This window comes from Syngnathus scovelli, chromosome 11, assembly GCF_024217435.2.
Source record: "Syngnathus scovelli strain Florida chromosome 11, RoL_Ssco_1.2, whole genome shotgun sequence".
NCBI classification, from domain to species: Eukaryota; Metazoa; Chordata; class Actinopteri; order Syngnathiformes; family Syngnathidae; genus Syngnathus; species Syngnathus scovelli.
In genome coordinates, this window is record NC_090857.1 from 5,791,738 (window position 1) to 5,812,534 (window position 20,797).

At 44.1% G+C, this 20,797-nt stretch overlaps 2 protein-coding genes across 2 annotated transcripts; both read right to left on the reverse strand.

Annotated features, from left to right (window-relative positions):
- Positions 1 to 1,370: 1,370 nt before the first annotated feature.
- LOC125977000 (uncharacterized) lies at positions 1,371 to 16,686 on the reverse strand. The gene is given in 13 exon segments (XM_068652337.1): positions 1,371 to 3,346; positions 3,424 to 3,572; positions 3,673 to 3,754; positions 4,562 to 4,735; positions 5,062 to 5,220; positions 5,886 to 6,218; positions 6,427 to 6,696; positions 7,316 to 8,524; positions 8,760 to 8,907; positions 8,987 to 9,152; positions 9,236 to 9,372; positions 9,469 to 9,811; positions 16,447 to 16,686. Coding segments are annotated over 13 exon segments (3,450 nt in total). The 5' UTR covers positions 16,460 to 16,686; the 3' UTR covers positions 1,371 to 3,079.
- A 1,093-nt stretch (positions 16,687 to 17,779) lies between these two features.
- On the reverse strand, positions 17,780 to 19,777 carry myl2a (myosin, light chain 2a, regulatory, cardiac, slow). The gene is made up of 7 exons (XM_049733184.2): positions 19,626 to 19,777; positions 19,242 to 19,334; positions 18,757 to 18,832; positions 18,477 to 18,581; positions 18,320 to 18,398; positions 18,204 to 18,252; positions 17,780 to 18,126 (listed from the first exon to the last, which is right to left on the reverse strand). Exons 1-7 carry the CDS (start codon positions 19,626 to 19,628, stop codon positions 18,022 to 18,024), a joined length of 510 nt encoding a protein of 169 aa, XP_049589141.1. The 5' UTR covers positions 19,629 to 19,777; the 3' UTR covers positions 17,780 to 18,021.
- Positions 19,778 to 20,797: the final 1,020 nt, after the last annotated feature.

The following is a 20,797-nucleotide window of genomic DNA, read 5'->3' on the forward strand; positions in this document are numbered from 1 at the left end:
GGCTGTGAGGTGCAGTTCCAACTCCCTTTTGCTGAACGCCTCCGTGGTGTGTGAAGCGGAGAAACTGACACATCTCAGCATCTGTCGAGTTCAGTTCCCCGCGAATTCCATACAACACTTGATTTGTGCAGTCAGGGACTTTGCAAATCTGACATCTCTGGTGTGTCATGACATTGGGATCAGGGAACACTGTACGATAACGATTTCCTCGATACTTTGTTACCTTCCTCGCCTGAAGCATCTGTCATTGACTTGTGGCTGTGGTGTGGAAAGATCTTTGATCCCCACATCTTTCCCAGTGCCCTCACTCACACATGCACTTTCCAGTTTGGAACTCATTCACTGTGATCCCTCCCTACTTTGGATAACGAAAGTACTCCCTAACTTGCAGACGCTGGTTCTCGTCTATAGGTGCGCTGTTTTTTATGATACTCTATCCAATCATGGCGTCAGTGAGAACCTGAGTGCATGTCTGAGCGGCCTCCCTCAACTCTCAACATTAGTCATTAAAATGGGTCCACGCGTTCACACATACGTCCACTCCATCCCAGCTTCGCTGAGCCGGCTCACGCTACGTGTTCCTAAACTAACTTCTACAGAGTTCACCTCCCTTGCGTCGCAGGTACCCAATCTCCTCCATCTCCACATAGACTCCTGGCCAACACAATTGGGAACCCTCATTGCTCAAATCCCTCAGCTCTTTCCAAAACTCAAAAGCCTCAAAATCCGAGGTCAGCATGTGTCGGAAAAAGACTTTTTGGGCTTTCAGAAGATGGTGGAACTGAGGTATGTGGAGGTGCTGGATAACTGGCCTCAGTTTTCTATGATGGCTTCAAAACTTCAAATGCTCACCAACTCCAGAGTCCAAGTCATAATATCACGTCAGAGAGACATTTTGGACTGTCACTGCAGCTATTAGTCACGTTCTAGCTCCAAAAACACAGACAGAGACATATGACCTGCGTGACTGAAATATATTTTTGAAATAAATGACCATAAATCAACATGATCTGTCATTTATTTGTATCAGAGCCCGATCAATTTAGCAGTCAGCTGATATGGGACCGTCACAAAATAATAAAGAGTTACGATTCCTTTACATACCAAACATTTCTTTCTCTAGAAACAGTAAATGTTCAGTGTTGGGATCACTAAGAATGGTGTTGCAGCACAATTTGTCCACTAGATAGCGCTCGAGCTCTAGGTAGACACTAGCGGGTTTATATGGAGCCTAGTATTTCTAAATATGCACTTGAAGACAATCTTTTGCCCGACTGTTTGTATGCCTGACATTTGTGTAAAATCTACTGTATTTATCAGCTTGATATTGAGACTCATAGAATCATAATATTCATGACAAAAGTCAAAGATTTGCCAGAAATAAAGAGCAGATTTTATTTGCATTGGTTGGATCAGTCAATTTGTAATCATAAACTTACATAGCACCCAAGCAAGCCAAAGCTCCTTAGAAAATAAAATTCCAAAAGTTCACAAAATCTCTGATATATTGTTTTATCTCACTTAAAAAAGGAAGGCTTGTCTTCCTTGACAGGCAGAAACTAAGAGGTAACTTTGAGAAAAATAAAAATCAATTCCTGTTAGTATTTGTATGCAAACAGGCTAAGAGAAAACACACAATTCCAAAAGCTGTGAACTTTTAAATCAGCAGGATGTGTACAGTCACCGTCAGCTCAAATGCTCAGAGGGTCTTTCCCATATTTCTCTCCTTTGCTGATCTCCTACTACAGTGTGCTTGTGCACGTTTAAAAAGTTGATGCAGCACAGCAGACAAAAGTCTCCTTGAATTCACACCAGAACGGCTCAACTCACAAGAAAGACCACACAGTGTATTCGACCATATTGCATTGACATATTTGGCACGTTGCATCCTCCACCTTACAATAAGAAAACACATATGAAACACCTTGCATACTCAATGAGGGGGAAAAAACAAGCAAGCGGCAAGGGGGGGGGGGGGGGGGGGTGTCTCACAAACAACTGCTACCATTTGGCAATTGAAGCAACATCATAGATTGAGTTTTGTGGTTTACCACAGGCTGGTAAAAGTGTGCGCATGGCAGAGAACAGGCTGGACTACCGCCAGCCTGCATGCCAGTAGAGCCAGCTCTCGCCACAGCAATGTGACTTACAAATATAGATTTTCATCAAAACAACAAAACACAGTTTTGTCAAATGGTCGAGAGGATATAAATTTACTGTCGATTCAGATTGTGAAGCCAGCTGGCCATTAGTGCTTATAAAACGATGTAAATGACAGTAGCATGCGCTAGCATAAACCTTTTTTTTTTTTGTATTCAATACAGTGAGAAATTCACAATTGTAAAAATAGGAACAAATGAACTGATGCATTATTTGACCATTAGTTGTAATTCCATAAATTGTGCATGAATACAGATTTAAAATATCTGCGTTTTTTTTCCTCAACTTTGTTTTTTTACAAAATGCACCAAAAGTCAAACATCACTAAGTGTGCCTATTTCTACTTGAACGGCAGAATAGAAAGATTCGATAGGGTAAAAAGGTACCGAAGCACCTGGAGCCAGTCAAGATCTGATCTTTTTCTTCGATATACGTACAGTAAGTGGAGAGTAGAAAAATAAAAGCCACACTACATTGTAAAATTCACTATGTGACAATTGTGAGAGTCTCATCAAGAGATCTGCTTGGAGAGCACAAAGACAACAACTGCTTGGAGGTTTGTTCACACTAATCGGCCACACCAATGCCTAAACTGATTTCTGTCAAACAGCTGACTCAAACCTTCAAGACTATTTTGACACAGGCGGAGTGTGTGGCTTCAAATCTACTGTACAGAAATTCACATAAGAGATCATTTGTGTTTTTTTGTTGCTTGACAGGATTAATACTTAAAAAAAAATCTCTTTGGGCTGGCTGATAAAACACCATAAGCAAAAGCCTGAGAATTTTGGGACAGGCAAGAAAATCAATCCCTTAGGTGTCAAAAGTGACAGACCCCGTGACAGACCCCGTCGCAGACCCGCGCACGTGGTACGGGAAAAACCGTGTGCCTTTAGACCAGCAAGGAAATGTGCGCAGTCTAGTTGAAAAGTTTAATAAAGCAACCGTGGCAGTAGGGCTTATCATTCTGCTCCTTGAAGGTGCCCTTGTTGAGCTGCTTGAGGCAGAAGGCACACGCAAAATGTTCCGGGTGAAATTTCTTGCCCATTGCTGTGATGCAGCGGCCCGTGATGGCCTTCAGGCAGCCCGAGCACAGCGAGCCGCGCCGCTCGTGGTAGTGCGCCTCGCAGTACGGCTGACCGTCATGGTCGAAGAAGCTGCCGTTTACGAACGGCGTGAAGCACTCCTGCGGAACCACACACAGAGCAATCAAACCTGATGCCTCGTAAATTGCAAGTAGACGCAGTGAGTCGACGCTCTCACCCTGCAGACAAAGCATTCGGGATGCCAGAGTGAGTTGAGTGCTGAGATGTAGTTGTCCAAAATGGCCCGGGCACAGCCTCCACATTTCGGAGCAAACATGTCAAAGTAGTCCTTCCTGCAGAAGGCCTTTCCATCCTTCTCGTGAAACCCTGCACGGAAGCAATGATTCGTACTGACACCCTTGCATGTTTTATTGATAAGTCCAACCTGACTCTACCCATGTGAGGTATTCACAGAGTGCTCCAGTACCTTCTGGTCCAAAGAAGGATCCACATTGGGCACAGAAAAAGTGCTCGGGATGCCAAGTCTTGTTCAAAGCAGTCACCACTTTCTGTGAGACGACAACAATAATCATGGTCACTTTGGGCAGCCGGGATCATTTGAAATACATCATAGGTTTCATAAAACACATCACTCACACACAATATAAATATGTAGTTTATAACCTCACCACTAGGGGGAGCAAGGACACAAAAGACTGACTTGGCACGAAAAAAAGAAAGTAGAAATCAATGGAAATCCAACTCAAGAACGATTACACAAATTACATTAGTGTGTACACATTGCAACACATCCCAATAGAAGAGCTGTAACAACAAAAAAAATCCTTTATAAAGACAATAGTGTGTGTACTTGTATGTGTGTAGTTGTGTCTAATTGCATGTGTAAGTACCCTTGCTCGACTACTGCTAAGCAGACGGTAAAAATATGAATCAAAGCATAATGATTCATCTTTGGCACTGGCTATTATTAGCTTGAGCAATACAGTTATGTATAATTATCTCAATGTATTCATGCCAGTTGCTTTTGCGAAAAGTCAACCGTGGATGTGTCAAACGAGCTCTGAGGCGGTGGATTGGAAAATCTTGGGAGTGACTCATGTTGGACATTCCCTGATTCAAGTCCACTCGTCCACTTCCCCTTCAGCGCGTGCACACAAGTATGGGTGTGTCTGTGTGTTAATGATGGAAATAAAGATATGAGTGGGTCTGTCTACACCAAACACAAAGTCACTCATTCAATGATGGCCATGTTCCATTAGCCTATGAATAAATAACTAAACAACATCCTCTCATCAATGGAGTATATACGTAAGTAAATTATGGTATGGGAGTGTACATGTATGCGTTCTACTAACATCCAGTATGGGCCCGTTGCAGTAGTGGCATCGCGGTGAGAAGAGACTGTGGTAGTCTTTCTCGCAGTAAGGTTGTCCCTCGCGCTCAAAGAAGTTCCTGGAGCCTATCTCATCCTGGCAGTGGGTGCACACAAAGTGCTCGGGGTGCCACGTTCTTCCCATGGCAGTCACCACCTGAGGGATTAATCCCGCACAAGGGATTAAATTAAAAGGAGCTGCAAGGGAGTACGCCCGATTCCGCGAAAACGGCAATTTACAAATGTACATTACAGTGTTTCTTTTGAGGATTCTTCGTGTGCAGTGGAGTGTCAACAACTACTTGAAATAATTCTCATCTGCATCCTCAAGCATTTTAGGATTATGATAGGGCCTAATAAAATCCTATTTTCACCTCGTTTACATTTACAACAGGCACACATAAATGCAGTTACATCAAATGGGTCGGTACTGACTATGCAAGTTCTGCACATTTGTTACCTTTTGTCCTAAAATGGACTCACCTGTCCAACTATAGGTTTCTTGCAGGCACCACAGACGCCTTTAGCCACAGTCTGGACTCCCAGTTTGTTCAGATCCGATTGCAGGCTCCCCAGCATGTTGTCCAGTTTATTGGCGGGCTTGGCTGGTCCGGTTGGGGACGTCTTTCCCTGAGACTGGATCTGACAGTGATTTTCCAAATTTAGTACGAGGGCTTAAAAAGGCTTTTTTTTCTGGGTTTCTTGGTTGCATTAACAGTTGTTGATGGTCAAGACAAATAAAAAACTAAAATCTCGTGAACGCTGAAGGTCAAAGGACAATTTTTTTTTAAATGTCCATTATTTATGGTGATGATACACTGGTATAGTTCTTTTTGAGCTATGGCACTAGTTAATGAGTGTCGTGTGGGGAAGGCTTTGAGTGTCATGGTAAATGTGCTGTCATACGGCAGACGAGGTTTCAGTTGCACCGCAAGCCAACCATTCCTGCACATGACCCGGAGGGCCAACACTCAACTTGCCTCTAAGCACTTAAACTCTGGTCACAACGCACAACCCGAGGTGCTGTCATACATCCGAATTAGAAAAATGGAGTCTGTTTCTGTAGCCTGGGTGTCAGCGCCACTCCTAACCTGGACTGACTGGGTTTCAGGTTATCCGTTCCCAGCTCTCTGCCAAAAACAAACCTAAGGATCATACAACCCTGTGGCTGTCCTAAATACGAACGGTATGAACTGCAGTTGCAATGATCCATCAAATTCGTGAAGGCTCTTAAAGGGTCAGCGAATTGAATGATTTTAGGATGAGGAAAAAAAAGGAAGGAAGTGAAAAGAGAAAAAGAACCGTGCCTGCATAGGTGGGAAGACGGCGTCATAGTCAGTCTGACAGTACACCGATACAAAGAGCTTGGGGGGAGGAGGTGGTGTAATGGGCTTGGGTGGGGGGCTTGGTGACGGAGGGAGCTGCACAGGGGGTGGCGTGGGCTCCCTTGGGGGAGGAATTGGCTCCTTGGGAGGTGCTGGGCTAGGGTCCCGGGGGCGAGGAGGCGTCGGAGGGGGCGGAGGGAGCGGTAGTGGTGGTGGTGTCTGTTTTACAGGGGGAATCTTTTTGGGGGCTGGCGGGGACTTCAGAGGGGAGAGGACTTTTCTCTGGGGGACAGGAGACTCAGGAGGGATGATGATCTGGAGGGGGGGGATGCGGCAAAGAAGGAGTAAAGTAGAGCATAACAATAGAGAAGTGATAGACAAAACTCACAAGTGGCCACGAAAAAAAAACGTGTACAAGTTACAGAACAATATTTTCCACTTTTGTCCCGCCCCCCCCAAACGATTTACCAATTTTAGAATTGAAGTGGGTGTTTTCATGCGGCTACGTGTCTCTCGCGTCTACCTTATCCACAGGCGGCAGGGCCCTTTCCTCACGTATTCGCTGCGGGTTTGACATCACGATGACGCCTTCCGTCAGCCAGTCGTCCGGCTGCCGTTTACGCCGACGTTCCAGGCGGCCGATTCCCAGTTTCCCCTGGAGCTCCTCAATGAGCCGATCTTGCGACTGACTCTTATTCACGATAACCGGTCCCATTTTACGCCGCACTACTCCGTCCTTGTACATGGGATGCACGTTGGCGGTCTCTTTTGTGCGACGTATAACCGACTTGAGCTGGAGAGTAGACGATAGTGGAGGTTGCGCCCAATTCCATGTTGGGTCTCAAACACTCCGAAATCCAAAATGCGTTTGCACCACACACACACATACTGAATTGAATTTCTTGCAGACAAAAAAGTCATTCTCTTCTGTCACAGCAAAACAAAGCCATAAGTCAGGCGTGGCATGCCAGAGACTCAAGACACCGCAGATCCATCATAAAGCGATTGCGCAAGGCAAAGCCGGGCCTAGGTTCAAGGGGGGAAAAAAAATACTGTTTGCACAGAACAGACGTTTCAATCTTGACGTTTGCATCATTGCTGGTTGCGTAACCATCACAGGTGGGGTCCTACAGCCGACAAAATTGTTGACTCAGGCGAGTAGGAGCATGCAGTCATCCTATTAGTAATTCCGTCAACCTTTCACAATGAAACCTCTCCCTTAAGAGCCTTTTGCAATTCGAATGCACTGACACTCCATGCATCACACCATATCGATGACCTCAATTCCAAACACACTCTACAGCTTGTGTCGAAACATAGCAACTTCTCTCTCTGTGGGATATTTTCTACAGTTGCCACATCTGCTTCATGCCAGCAGCTTATTTTTGGAGCTGATTTGATGCGTCTCCTACTTGGCCAGAAGCTGATAAGCGCTCAATGGCAGATGGCTGCTGTGTCGGCAGATCCAGCGTTGCATCCGGTGTCCCCGGGCAGGTGGAGGGGGTGAAACACTCGTCAATCCAACTGGCTTCGGTCGTGGGTGTCAGGGTCCCCTCTCGGCCCACATCTGGGTATGTGCCATAGTCTTCGTCCCACGGTCTGTACTCCAGAGACCCGAATGCTTGGTTTTCATCCGCTTGAGTGAAGTCAGGTGCTAAAAGTTGATCCAAGGCATTATCCAACACAGGCTCCCGGCAGGGCCATGTTAAGTTCAGGATTTCATTTTTGGTTGGAGGGGAAGACGGCGGGCTAGTTGACGGTACAGCAGAAGGTGAAACCGGTGAATGTCTGGGACTAATACTGGTGTCTGCAACCGTGTAGGTCTTTTTGATGACCAAAGCGGGACTCTTTGGACTTGTGCCTTCACTTTTTCGAATTGTTGCTGGACTTGAAATCTTTGGACGTGTTACTGGCTGTGAATCAGTTTGAGTGCTAGAGGGACATGCGAGCTTTGGAATTAACACCGGACTCTTGGGAACACTACTTGAAATCTGACCTGAGAGTTTTGGACCGGTTACTAGGCTAGAAGACATTGGCAATGATTCTGGAGTTGTTGGTGTGACTGCACATTGATCCTGTTGGGCTATACTATCTTGGCTAAGGTGTGCAGGTGCTGGACTGTCATCTTTCGGGGTGGGGCTTAGACTCGGATTAGGACTGCCCAAACTAAGTGTACTTGGTATGGGATTTCGAGGAGCGGGATCTGAATTGAAACTACTTGAATTGGATTCCAGTAAACTTGAGACTTTACTAGTGGAGACTTCAGTGACTGATGGACTACCGACTTCACTTCCGACGGGTTGCTTTGGGCTACTCGCAACACTCAAGCTCTCCAAACGAGCAATTTCAGAGGTGACAATGCCACCGCCTTGTTTTTTAGACGATATAACCGTGACAGTGGACCTGGCGGTAAAGGTTGGGGTTGAACACCCATCTTCGTCTATGTGGAGTTCCAGTGGAAGAGGAGTACAAGAGGGTGTGGTGGAACTAGATAGGGGATCGACATCCACAGAGGGGTCAACGTGAGGAATCGAGGGCTGAGTGTCGAGGGTTATGATTGGTGAGCTGGCAGGATATGAGGGGTCAACTACTTCCTGGTTCATTGACACTTGAGAGCCAGACTAGCGGTAACACATACATACGAAGAAACAGAGACATACACAGTGATGGAGAAAAGAGAAAGAGCAGGAAAAATACATTGAGGTGAAGAGAATGGAAGGTCAGGTCTCACAGAAATGGTTGTTAAAACGTTCCATTTTAACTCCGAGCCATTCGATTTAGAAATGTATCTAGAGTTTTCAGACTTCAAATTACAATCTCCGTTAATAATTTAAAAAAATAAAAATAAATGCTCACATTGCTTTGGACTTTGAAGTCTGACAAGGAGGCCATCAGCTCGTCTAGCTCCCGTGTGGCAGAGGACGCGGACATTCTTGCCTGCTGCTGTGATTGTGTTTCCTCTTGTCCATCAATCTGCACGTCCGATACCAACAAGGTAGCGGGACTAAAAGAAGAACGGTTCAAATTCAATTGCCGACTCGTCAGGACAATGTTCCATGTTATTCCAGATTCATTTCTCTCACGTGGGTGAGGGCACAGAGCTCTCAAGCTCATCCAGAAGGCTCTCCACACTTGGTCGTGCGTCTTCTATTCCTCGAACTGCCACGCTGCGTTTTGGCTTTTCCAACTCTCCGTTCTCCTGAATACTTTGGATCACAATGCTGGCAGGCAGAGGTGGAGCTGCCTCCTCTAGTGACAACAAAAAAGGATGAATGCTTTCACCAAACTGCAAATAAGTCAGTACAGGCTGTTCAGTGGAAAAAGGTAATGACCTTCAGTAGGGAAGGCGGGCGTGCTCTGCTGGACAGAGTTGAGTTCCAGCAGCAGGCGGTCCAGCTCTGACAGGTTGCTGTCAAAGGACTGGTTCATGGCAGGTGAAGAGTCATTGCTCTTCTGCTTATTAGGAAAACTGCACATAAAGAGGAAACATCCAACATGCGGCATATTAGTTACCAGAGAGCAAAACCCTTTAGAATATTTTCAAAAGCTCAACAAAGCGTCTTACCTGTACACATGGTCCTCTTCGCCGGTGGGTTGAGGTGGGCTGCTGTTATCTCTCGACTAAAGTGAGGAAGTCATAAGTGAGTTAGTCTGCTGTCCATTTAAACGACATTACATTTTATAAATTAAGTTTATCTCGCTATATATGATGAGACGTACAAGAGCATTTACATCTGTTTCCTGTTCTCCGTTGAGCGTTTTCTCAGAGGGAATGGGTGGGCCTTGCGGTGAAAAGCAGATGTCTTGCTGACTTCCAACAGGGCGCGCGTAACCCTTCTCATCAGACAGGAAGAGTGGACGTTTGGAAATGTGGGATGTCGTGGACTCAAGGTCTGCCAACAAAGCATCTAAGGAAACACACAAGAAAGATTATGATACTTTGAACCATTCACACTGTCATAGCCACTTGAGTTATTCGTTGACCCTCATCTGCTTGGAGTCTGGGGGTGATCAATTTAATGACAGGGGCATCTTGGTTTCATTCACCTCACAGCAGCAACATGCCAGTACCAACTTAGCTAGTTGGCTCAAGTGAGCACGACAAGCATGCGAAAAGACGACCGACAGGAGTCTTGCAACACTGCATCACTCCCTCTTCCTGGTATGACTCCGTTGTAGTTAAACAATTGCTGCGTGACCTTCTATGGAATCCTCACTGGCTACAGCATCAAATTTGGTCTTTAAATACAACAGCAAGATCAAAACTGTAACATTAGGAACATCTGACGACCTGGAAACCAACGCTTAGAATAGCACGGTATCATCAGTAAAAGCAGAGGTCCTGCTGAGCCGTGGCAGATCTACTTGGACTGGGTTAGTATTAGCATGCGTAGCTCACATGCCAGTAGACCGGGTCGCACAGCAAAGATTCCCCGATAGTCACAGTGTAAAGTGTTTTGTTGTGGAATATACAAAAGTGCATACAATGCTTAAGCCAAAAAAAAAAGAAAAAAAAAGTGTGGACAAAATAAAATTATCTCTCACATCAGGAGCAATATACATAAGTGTACTGCCTCATACAAGGGGAAGTCAACATGTTGGTTTTAGACAAGTAGGCTACGTGCATGTGTGGTTTTCCTGTGCCTGAGCCATTCAATTCAATGTTGATTCTATTTTATTACATGTATCATTAAAAAGGACCAAACCGTTAATGCCAAAAAGCCAACGCAGTCATTGTTTATTGGAAAATCCTCGTGTGATTTGGCCCAACTCTTGCTGCTGTCAGAACAAAGCTGAACTGCAGCTGCTGAAGATCTCAACAGATGTTCGTCCAGATGGTTTACACAGGGGATGCTCATCAAATTAGCTCTGCGTCTGAACTGGCTTTACCCGTCATTGAAAACAATTTTCAGCTCAGAAATAACTTAGTACTAAAACATTAACCCCCAGGCTACACACAATTTTAATTGTCCTAAATGAACAATGCAGGTGGCAGATGTAATATTAATGCAGCTTATTTACCAAGTGGTGCAAATAATGTTGTAAACAAAGCTAATGGAGCAGTTTGGAAGTCGAGATGAGGATGTTTTGAAGAATGTGTGAGTTCGGTGAACGGTGGCTGCGTGTTTGGCGTGCTCTGGCCCATCCAGAAACTACACAAACACGGAGGTGGGGCCGCTTCTTCTGCCAAGAGGACATACCACAATCACACGTCTCCTGTGTCCAAAAATTAACCTCCAGTAAAAGGAGGAAAAACATCTCTAACCTGAAATCAAAGTTGGACTTCACGATCAAACTAAAGACAAACCAAGATATATAAGACATACTTTGAAATCAGTGCTAATGCTAGCAGTAAAATTGTAAATGTAAAATAGATAGCCTGATAAAAAAGGAGGTTTTTTTTTTGTAAATCCATTTTACAATTTGAGCACATCCATTCAACAAGACAGAGGAAGAGACACGGCGGGTCACAACGTGCTCTACACAATGAAATCTGGCCATGAGACAGTGAGTGAAACTAAACTGGGAAGTGTCTCCATGCACATCTCTCAAAGCTCAAATGTGGGTTGATGCAGACTGAGGAGACTCCCTTCCTGAGATGAATGGTATGCATTTTAATTACACGGACGTTGCTTCGTGCTGGGGTTCATTACAGGAAAGCGAAAGAGGAAGTGAGGGGAAGATAAAAAAAGGGGGCTGACGAGATCTGGGCGGCAGGAGAGCGGATGAAAGCAACACGATTTAAAAAAAAAGAGGGAGGGAGGGAGGTAGGAGGGGGTGGTCTGCAGCAAAGGAGGGTATGGAAAGAGAACCATATAAGGAGTACATTGTGAACAATGCTGTGGCGGACTACAGTAAGATCAAAAGACAGAATATGAAGGATAATTGCAAATATTAAGTGAAGCACATGAAGCGAGGCAGTGTGTACAAATCAGTGCCTTCCACTGATGTGATCTGAAGTCAAGATTGCGCTGAGACATTTAAGTAAGGCTGCCTTTCTTGCTCAAGGCAAACCAAAAAAAAACAATAGCTTAGTCTCAACTTTTTAAATGTCATGACATTTAAGGGAAAAACCGCTCGAACGTCAAATCTCTCCAATGGGTGCTGCTCGCTTTCAACCAACGACTCTTTCCTTCCTGTCATTCCCTCACTTCTCTGTATTTCTGACACTACTGGGAAAAATTCCTGACGTGCCGCGGCTCGTTGTCCATACGGGAACGCACGAGTGGTGAACAACTGAACAAGATCGCTTCAAGAGGCAGCGCGAGAAGCGTGTTGAGCAAAAGCGAGCGAGTGCTTAATGCGATATGACAAGCTTTCATGTTGCCTTGTGAGTGAGAAGGCCTGTCGGTGTACCGCGTGATAACACGCAATGGATAGCGCCGCCAGGGCTCGGACCACAACAATCTAAGAGCCGTGCACTTGATGCTCCCTCAAGGGCCTCTCTGAGGACGGCGGCGCTTCTTTTTCCCTCACAGGTGCAACTAAAAGACAACAACAAAGTGCGCAAGAGACTCGCTGCTTACACATGAAACACAGAGGAGCTAAAAATAGCCTCCCCAATGTGACCTTAACCTGCAGGAGACACAAGACGTCCTCTTAAGTAGATCATAGATGGTCACAGTGGACAGGAAGCCACAGAATCACAGGTTACTTTGTAACATGTTAGCATTTGATACAATTCCATGTGGGCGGAGCATGGCAGAGACGTTTGTTGATTTGCCATAAAATACAAAACTCAAATGATAATGTGTCTTGAAGACTGATGGACGCTCCCTCGATGCAATAACTCTCCTTCTGACACTCTAATATCCTTCACATCGTCTCTCTGGCAAGCCGCCCAATGACTCGTGCGGGGCAGGGGGTCTGAGGTCGCTTCTCTCGATGATAAGTAAACGGGAGGTTTAAATCAATAATTGGCTCTTGCCAATAGATGACATTGCCGCACTGGAGGCAGATAACTTATCGAGTTAGGAGTTTAATAAAAATGGCATTTTAAAAACACACCATAATTAATTCCCATCTTGTATTTCAGTAAATACAGGACTTACATGCAAAACTAAACAAAAAAATGTGCCAAATATTTAATCACTATTTATTCTGTACGGTATGTTTGGACCACAAAAAATGGCTTCTGTTCGAAATGTTTTTTCCATACTCGGGTGTGGTAATAAAGACTGAAAACTATAGTATATATTTATTTTAAAATCAATTTGTTTAGCATTCATGCAACAACACTTCTCCGGATGCATTGAACAAGGGAAGGGAAAGATGGCCTGATATTTTTTTTTTTTTTATGCTCCGATCAGTTGGGTCTGCTTGTGTATTTCCTCCACTAAAGTAGGTCAGAGGCTGAGAAACAAGCTGCTCTCTGTCCCCTCCAGGAGGACAAGGACAGACATGGGGAAGTGAAGTCAGAGGACAGTTACTGCAAAGCAGAAGCAAATCACTGTAATGGAAAACGAGCCTATTGTCAGCTCCACCATGCATCGATGGGACGGTTATTAAACTATACAGCGCTGACCTATCTTCAACTGCCAGATTCTAAGATCAGGACAAAAACAATTTAGATTGGAACCCAGGAGATCACAAAGTATTCAAAAATCTCAATCAATACTGTCGGACACATTTGCCTGTATGGACAATCAACAAGCCTTCAATAAAATGCTATTCAATAACTGACAGTCGTGAAAACAATAGCTCTTGCCTTCCTTCCGCATTTGGCGGAGGTAAGCCTTATCTTTCCTTCTGAGTCAAAGGCCTTTAATGCTCTGCATTCATCAAAGGTGTGCCAACTTACTGCCAACATTTTCTGATATAAGACCAGCGTCTTATCTCAACCCACACACCACCGTGGCTATAAATCCTCTCTGAAATCAAGACAGGCGATGACAAATTGGAGAAATTGATTTTGACCTATGAGGAGTTGTCTATGCAAACAATTTCCTGCCAGATGCATCAAGTGTTTCAGTGGGAGAGCCTTATTTATTTATTCTTAATCTATTAATATGAGGAAGCAGAGATTTTAGGATATCAGGATTTGGAATGAAGTGTCGTTATCTTTAAGGTTATTTATTTTTTGTCTGTTTTTTTGCCTCTACATCAAACCAGGAGGTGCCGAGGACTCACGTGAGACGACGTGGCTGGCTGCGGAGCTGTCACTGCTCACTGAGATTGCTTGTCAAAGCGCCTGTCCACACCAGCTAACTGTGATCTGAAGAGCATATGCGCATGTGGACCGACATATGCTTCAAAGCCCTTCAGCGAGTTTACTTTAAACTTAAACAGATGGACAAAACCCCGCAGGAAGGATTCCTACAAAAACTCACAAGTTACATTCAACCATTTGATGGCAAAAAATTATATCACTATCTAACTGCTTTTAGTGCATTTAAAACAGGATTAAGCCTTAAAAATGTTACGGGACAGCGAAAAGTAAATATTGAAAAATGAAATAAAAAGTAGAATCTTTTAAAAACTAGCGGGCGTGGATATTATAACTTGCATTGTAAAAAGTGAAGGGGAAAAAAATGGGGAGAAAATTCTAAATGTATGAATGCATGAAAAGACGTCAGAGTCGATAAGACGAAAAATGAGTAAAAGAAATCTCAAGTAACCGCATGTCACTTCTCCAGCTTTTCTATCGGTGTAAACAAAGTTTCAACCTAAATTTAGACTCAAGAGTATCTAGGCTACATCAGTTCTCATTTAAGAAGTACGTCGCCCACACCCCCTCTGTGAGTGACATTTCCAACGCTGCGGCGGCGTCTGAGCTGACGAGGCTCTGGGGAGTTGCCTAACTTCAAAACGCTGCCACCAAAATGACTCTGCGGCAAATCACAATGAGAAGTAACAGAGATGAGAAGTAGCGCTCATCAAACTAAAAGAAAGGAGGTCGTTTGACAGCCGTGTCTTGTGCAAGGTCTGAGTACAACTTGGGGAGGGGGAAAAAAAAATGTGAGAAAGCGAGGTCAACGCAAGTTTGCCTTGAGAAATGTCGCAGCATCGCGCGAAGATTCAACACATCTGTGTCAACAACAAAGCAATTCAAATCATGATGTTTTCAGTTCCACTCTTGAGAAAACGCCGACCACCAAAATTTACAATCCGCTAGCTGCGAATTCAGCTAGCTTTGAAACCGTCAATTGAAGCGAGTGGGTAACGCAAGAAGGAGCACAAATTCTAATTTCTGGCTGTGGCACAATGCTTTCATGTTGGCCTGACACTTTGCTTGGCTCCCACGGCTCCGCATTCCACAATGGAGCGTGTGCTCCTGCTCAGCTCGTAGATGAACAGAAAGCAAAGCTGCCTGGTGGGATCAGAGAGCATAGAGAGGTGTCTGGAGGCCTGGAAGGTTTCAGGTTGCTGCTGGCTCCTCACTTGAGAAGAGGGACTCTTCTTCTCTGCTAAAAATACATAAAGGCGTTCTCATCCTGCTGGTGGAATAAACAATTTTACCTCCCAAAGAGTTATTTGAATCATTCTAAACACACAGCAGACGAAACACGAAGCTTGATGCACGTGAAAGTTTTGAGATCACACCCGAAACCACAATGTTATCTCCAACCGTGCGACATTGACAGTTTTCTGGGTTGCGAGACACTTCTTTTTTTAAGCAGCCACGTCAAGGAGAGCTGTGTAAACCGAGGCGCTATCCATAAATATTGACTGGATATAGAATGACTAATATTCTTTGTAAAATGTCAAGTTGCCACGTTAGCAACTACAGGCGTGGCCTTATCAGGATAGTCAAAGTGTTCTGCTCTTGGGCAGGGGGGGGGGGATCCAAATTATTAGAGCGATATAGTTTGATAGCTGAATGCAAATCCCTTTTAAAATGAATTCTAAACTTAACAGCTCAGACTTGATTACATTGCCACAAAAAAAAAAGAGGTCCCAACATGCTGCGATGAGCTTAATGAGTTTACCTCTGAGATTTCCTTTTCATTTTTAATTATAGCACAGATTTTATTTTACACAAGGGAGCATTTGACTTAAATATTTACACTTGAGAAAGATCACACAAGTTAGTGGTTGAGCCCAAATAGAAATGACTTAACATGTGGTGCAAGTAGCTGACTAAAAAGGAAATGTGCAGGGCCGTATTTTAAGTCCAGGATTGAACTCCAGCTGGGCTTAAACGGAAACGCACCACTGCTGTGACAGTCTGGTAAATTATTGACTTTAAAATGCCTGGTTGTTTTTGTAGCCCTTAAATGCCACTCTTGCCATCCCATTTGTGCTTCATCAACATATTCTTATCAAATGTCACAATGAATCGCTGTAAGCATTAAAAGTTAGAGGACCTTGAAGTGGCCACTCCAGGCTGCACATTTTGGGGACTTTTCGTAATGTACCTGAAGGCAACATTTAATTAAATGACCACACGGGGCCTTTCTAAGCTTGGTTAACTCGTACTGCATCCACACAAACTTAGACATATTCACGTTTTGCCTCAAACAAGCCTGCAAAACCGCGTCTGCGAGTACACGAAGATGCAAAAGCACACCCGCATGGTATTGCAACGTAGCAGTAGATTTACCTAAATCATCCATGTTGGCCGGAAATCAACGCTGTTGAGAACCCAGCAACGTTCCCCCTCCGTCGAGCACAATTTTGGGCTGGTCTCTCCTCCGACGTAGCGTCCGCTCGCTCAAATGTGCTGGACGAACGCAGCGAAGTTTTCAAGTCCTCCTTCGAACACACTCCCAAACAGCACTCATGGCCAGATTGCCCCCGGGAGGAGAAGCTCTCGAACAGGAGAGCAGGAGCCAGCCCCCCTGTCAGCCCCGCTGCCGCCCATTAGCTGAACATATAGGAGACTACGCCATCTAGTGGCACGTTGAGGACTTGCTTAGTGCCAAATCGAGCACATTTTTAGCAACTTTTTTTTTATTCCCTAAATTTCCTCCCAACTAAACATGAAACATTGTGATTTCCTATGAATGTCGTAAAAGTTCTTGTGTCTTAATTTATAGAAATAAATAGATAAATCCTAACTTACCATATTGACTCAGTATGAACACATTCAACAGGTAATTTGTACACAATGAAGCATTTGGTGCATCATTCTTTTCAAAATTTAGTATGGTCTTCCGAATACTTGGCCCTTGCATTGTAGAGGTGAGCCCACCCCATCCGTGTTATGGTTCTGATACTACGCCAGAAGACAGAAAAAGAACTGAGGGTGGGAAAAAAATCCTTTAAAATGCAGTTTTTAGTGTGGTAGGCAAGAGTGACAAGGTTGAGTGGGTGCCTGGGTGGCATCCCGCTGTGAGCTTTGCACCCGCGCCCTTAGTATAACTACCCTCCTCACATCACTGCACTAAAATAACAACAGGCCTTTGTCTAGCCAAAGCCCCTCTGCGTCAGGAGACAAACATTTGGATCCCAGCACGCAAAACACACATCCTCCTACTCTGTGATGAACATACACACATGGACACACACGATCAATGCAGGCATGAAGGTTCCATCTTTATCTCTGTAGAATATCGAGCTACCTCACACACATTCACTACCTAACATGGTGTTAAACTTGTAGCGAGTGCTCTTGTGGTCCTGAACTCATTCCATCAATGTGCAAGGCAACAATTAAGCAGGAAATGACACAATATCTGGCATTTGATTGTAAAACTGCAAAAAATATTAGGGCTGCAACTAACAATTATTTTAGTAATCGATTAAAGTGATTTTGTCTGTCAATTTCTTTTTTTTTTTAATTGATAGTGCAGAAAATATACAAATGTGAATTGATTATGCTTCCGGTACTGGTATGGGCGGAAAATTGGCAAAAAATATTGCTTATTGTTTTCCAAAGTATGAGCCAACGTTTCTAAATATTTTATTCTGATTCAAATAGAGAGATTGAGAAATGATTCCTCTGACAACTTTTATTTGACAAACAAGCAACCGCCGGATGGATATTTTCATTGAAAACAATAATAACAAAAAGAAGAGAAGGATGCGACTAATCGGAAATGCGTGTGAAAGGTCGTTGCCGGAGGATCAGTCCATTCTGGTCTTGATCCTGTCGCGTTATCTTGCAGCAGAGAAACTACGACACCAGCATGGACGCCGCATGAACTAATCACAGTCCATTCCGTTCAGAAGACGTTCACTCCTGGTCCTTCTCCTCGCCGTGTGTTATGATGTGCACCAGGTTCTTGTAGTCTAGGTTGCCCGCCACATCCGGAGGGAAGGCGGCAAACATCTGCTCCATCTGAGGCACACAAAGAACACGTTTGCATCATGTTCCTTCGACGGGTCACAATGTGGAGCGGCAGGTTGTCGCCGTACCTCTTCAGGGCTGAACCGATCGGCTTGTGTTGTCAGCATCTGTGTCACACTGTGGACAACCGAGACATGACGCAATGCACTTTCAATTTTTTGCACACAGGTTTGTCAGCACTTACTGGTCCTTCCTCAGCACTCCTTTGCCCTCGGGATCAAACACTTTGAAAGCGTTGAGGATGGTCTCTTCTGGATCAGCACCTTTTCACACACACAGCAGTTAGTCAATTTGACATGCAAAAAAAAGTTCACTTATTTATTTATTTTTTTAATTGCTACCTTTCAGTTTCTCCCCAAACATAGTAAGAAAGACGGTAAAGTTGATTGGGCCCGGAGCTTCTTTGAGCATCTCATCGATCTCTTCCTGTTTCACATTTAAGCGACCTATAAAAGCAAACATAAGGATATTAAGTAGACATTATTCATTTTTGTAGAATTGAAAAATATACTAGAAAGGGCATTTATTAAATAAAAAAAAAGTCAGTTCAACCCTAGTAGTTTAAAAAAAACTCATACTCTGGCGTTTTTAAGCCACCAAATAAAATGAATGAGAACCCACCGAGAGCTGCAAATGTGTCCCTCAGGTCGTTCTTGTCGATGAAGCCGTCTCTGTTCTGGTCCATGATGGTGAATGCCTGCCGTGCGCATACATGATTGTTGATAAAAACTCAACACAACAAACATCTCCATTGTGCTCCACGGCGGTTGGTGTCTAAAGGCCAGGGGACAGGACTTAAGCGCGGCACGCAGCACACGAGGTGCAACTTAATCGCTGATGACACCCGTCTGCATGTATGGCCGAGCGCATACCAGAAGGGAGCTGCTGTTAAGGCTGGGATGGACTGAAATGCCGACAGGTGTTTGTGCTCCAAACACGGCAGGGGAGGAGCTACGCGTTGGCTGGGGGAACTCTCTGCCCCCCCCTGCCCTATCTTAACATGCTTGCAGTATACTTTGATCTTTGAGAAATCAGTAGCGATGGCCTAAAGTAAAAAACATTTCAACCATCATCATGTCGGAGTTAGTTGAGAAGTTTGAACTCACCTCCTTGAATTCTTGAATCTGGGCCTGCTCAAACATGGAGAACACATTGGAGTTGGCTCCCTCTCCTGACCTCTTCTTGGGTTTTTTGGGTGCCTGTGAACCAAAAGAAATGATGATAAATATCGTAAAAACTTCCAGCATATTATTATCACCATGATAGAAAATACTCCGATACTTTTACAAACTGGGGTTATAAAGATTTTTTTTTTAACTGGGATATAGTGAATTACATTCTATAAATAATAATACATATTAGCATTAGTATTGATGCGAACATACTGAATTTTACTATTTTATCATCAATGCCCAAAAAATGTCATGCAGTTAAATCGTCAGCGTAAAAATCTGCAGAATCTGTCGCCTTTCACACACAGTGTGACTTACCATGGCTGAGCAGCTGGGAGGTGAGAGCAACAATGATGCCAGTGAACAATGGGGAGAAGGTGGGTGGCCTTTTGTAGCCCCCCGACTCTCATCTCCACTGGATGATATTTATAAACGATGTCCTCTTTAGGAAGTGACAGGTAAATGATGCGTCGACAAGCTTTGTCGGCCACATACTGTATTTCATACTCTCACGCATAGACACACCGCCACGAGATTTTTTTTTTTCTCTGGCAGAGCACTGAATAACAGGATTAGAATATCTCAAGCTGACTGAAGGTTAAAGTAGAAGCTTCTGTGCCCGCAGGACACTAGTGTTGTTATGTCAACTGTTAAAATGACACAAAAATGTGTTTCTTGTGTCATTTGCCGGAAACACAATCTGCCACTGCAGTAAATAAGCTCAAGTGATTTTCTGGAAGATGGTTAATTTTAGTTCTCACTGTTACCAGTATAATAAAATCGGGTTTAAGTAAATTCCTGAATTTGAAATAGCATAATTTGTTATGTATTGTCGTACGTTTTCTTTCTTTTTTATCAGAGAAATTGCAGTGTTGTTTTAGTGACCCATCAAGTTTCCATTCTGTCTCCCCCTGTTGGTCATTTTGCTTGATGTCTTTTGGATGGCTTGCATTTAATTAGGTAAATTTTGGTGATCTGCATTTGAGACAAATTCAATTTCAAATTCCAACAGTTTTAACAGTGGCTTCATTTTAAGGAATCAACACCTTATCTTATTTTTGATGAATACTTGGGCCTACTACTCTACTGTATTTTCATGTTGGTCCTGATGGTGCTACTTGGGAGAGCTAACTAGGTGGTACTTGGTTTGAAAAGTTATACAACCACTGTATTTGAAAAGGTCAGAAGAGATCAAGAGGCCCAAGTCGCATGCTTGCAGTCACCAACGAGGTTGGCGACATTACCGGTAGCCATTCAAATATGTGCAGCTGAATAAACACGTGCTTCCAATGTGAGCACGCTTCATTAACAGATCTTCTCAGACCGACTCAAGGTTCCCAGGTCAAGAAAAGTGACAGTGTGTGAGAATAAGCCGAGGTGAGGAGGTGACACGATGTGTGTGCAAGCTATTTCAAGCCAGGCACTCCCGACAGTTGCTGTCAAATAAACGCAGTTGATGGCCCGGCAGCAGATGTCAGGGGTGTCATGTC

What these genes read in the sequence shown, in the direction of transcription:
- myl2a (XM_049733184.2), bottom strand. An exon ending in GTTTGGGGAGAAACTGAAAG is followed by an intron (nt 18,399 to 18,476) that starts GTAGCAATTAAA and finishes GTGTGTGAAAAG; the next exon opens with GTGCTGATCCAGAAGAGACC. An exon ending in GGAGTGCTGAGGAAGGACCA is followed by an intron (nt 18,253 to 18,319) that starts GTAAGTGCTGAC and finishes GGTTGTCCACAG; the next exon opens with TGTGACACAGATGCTGACAA.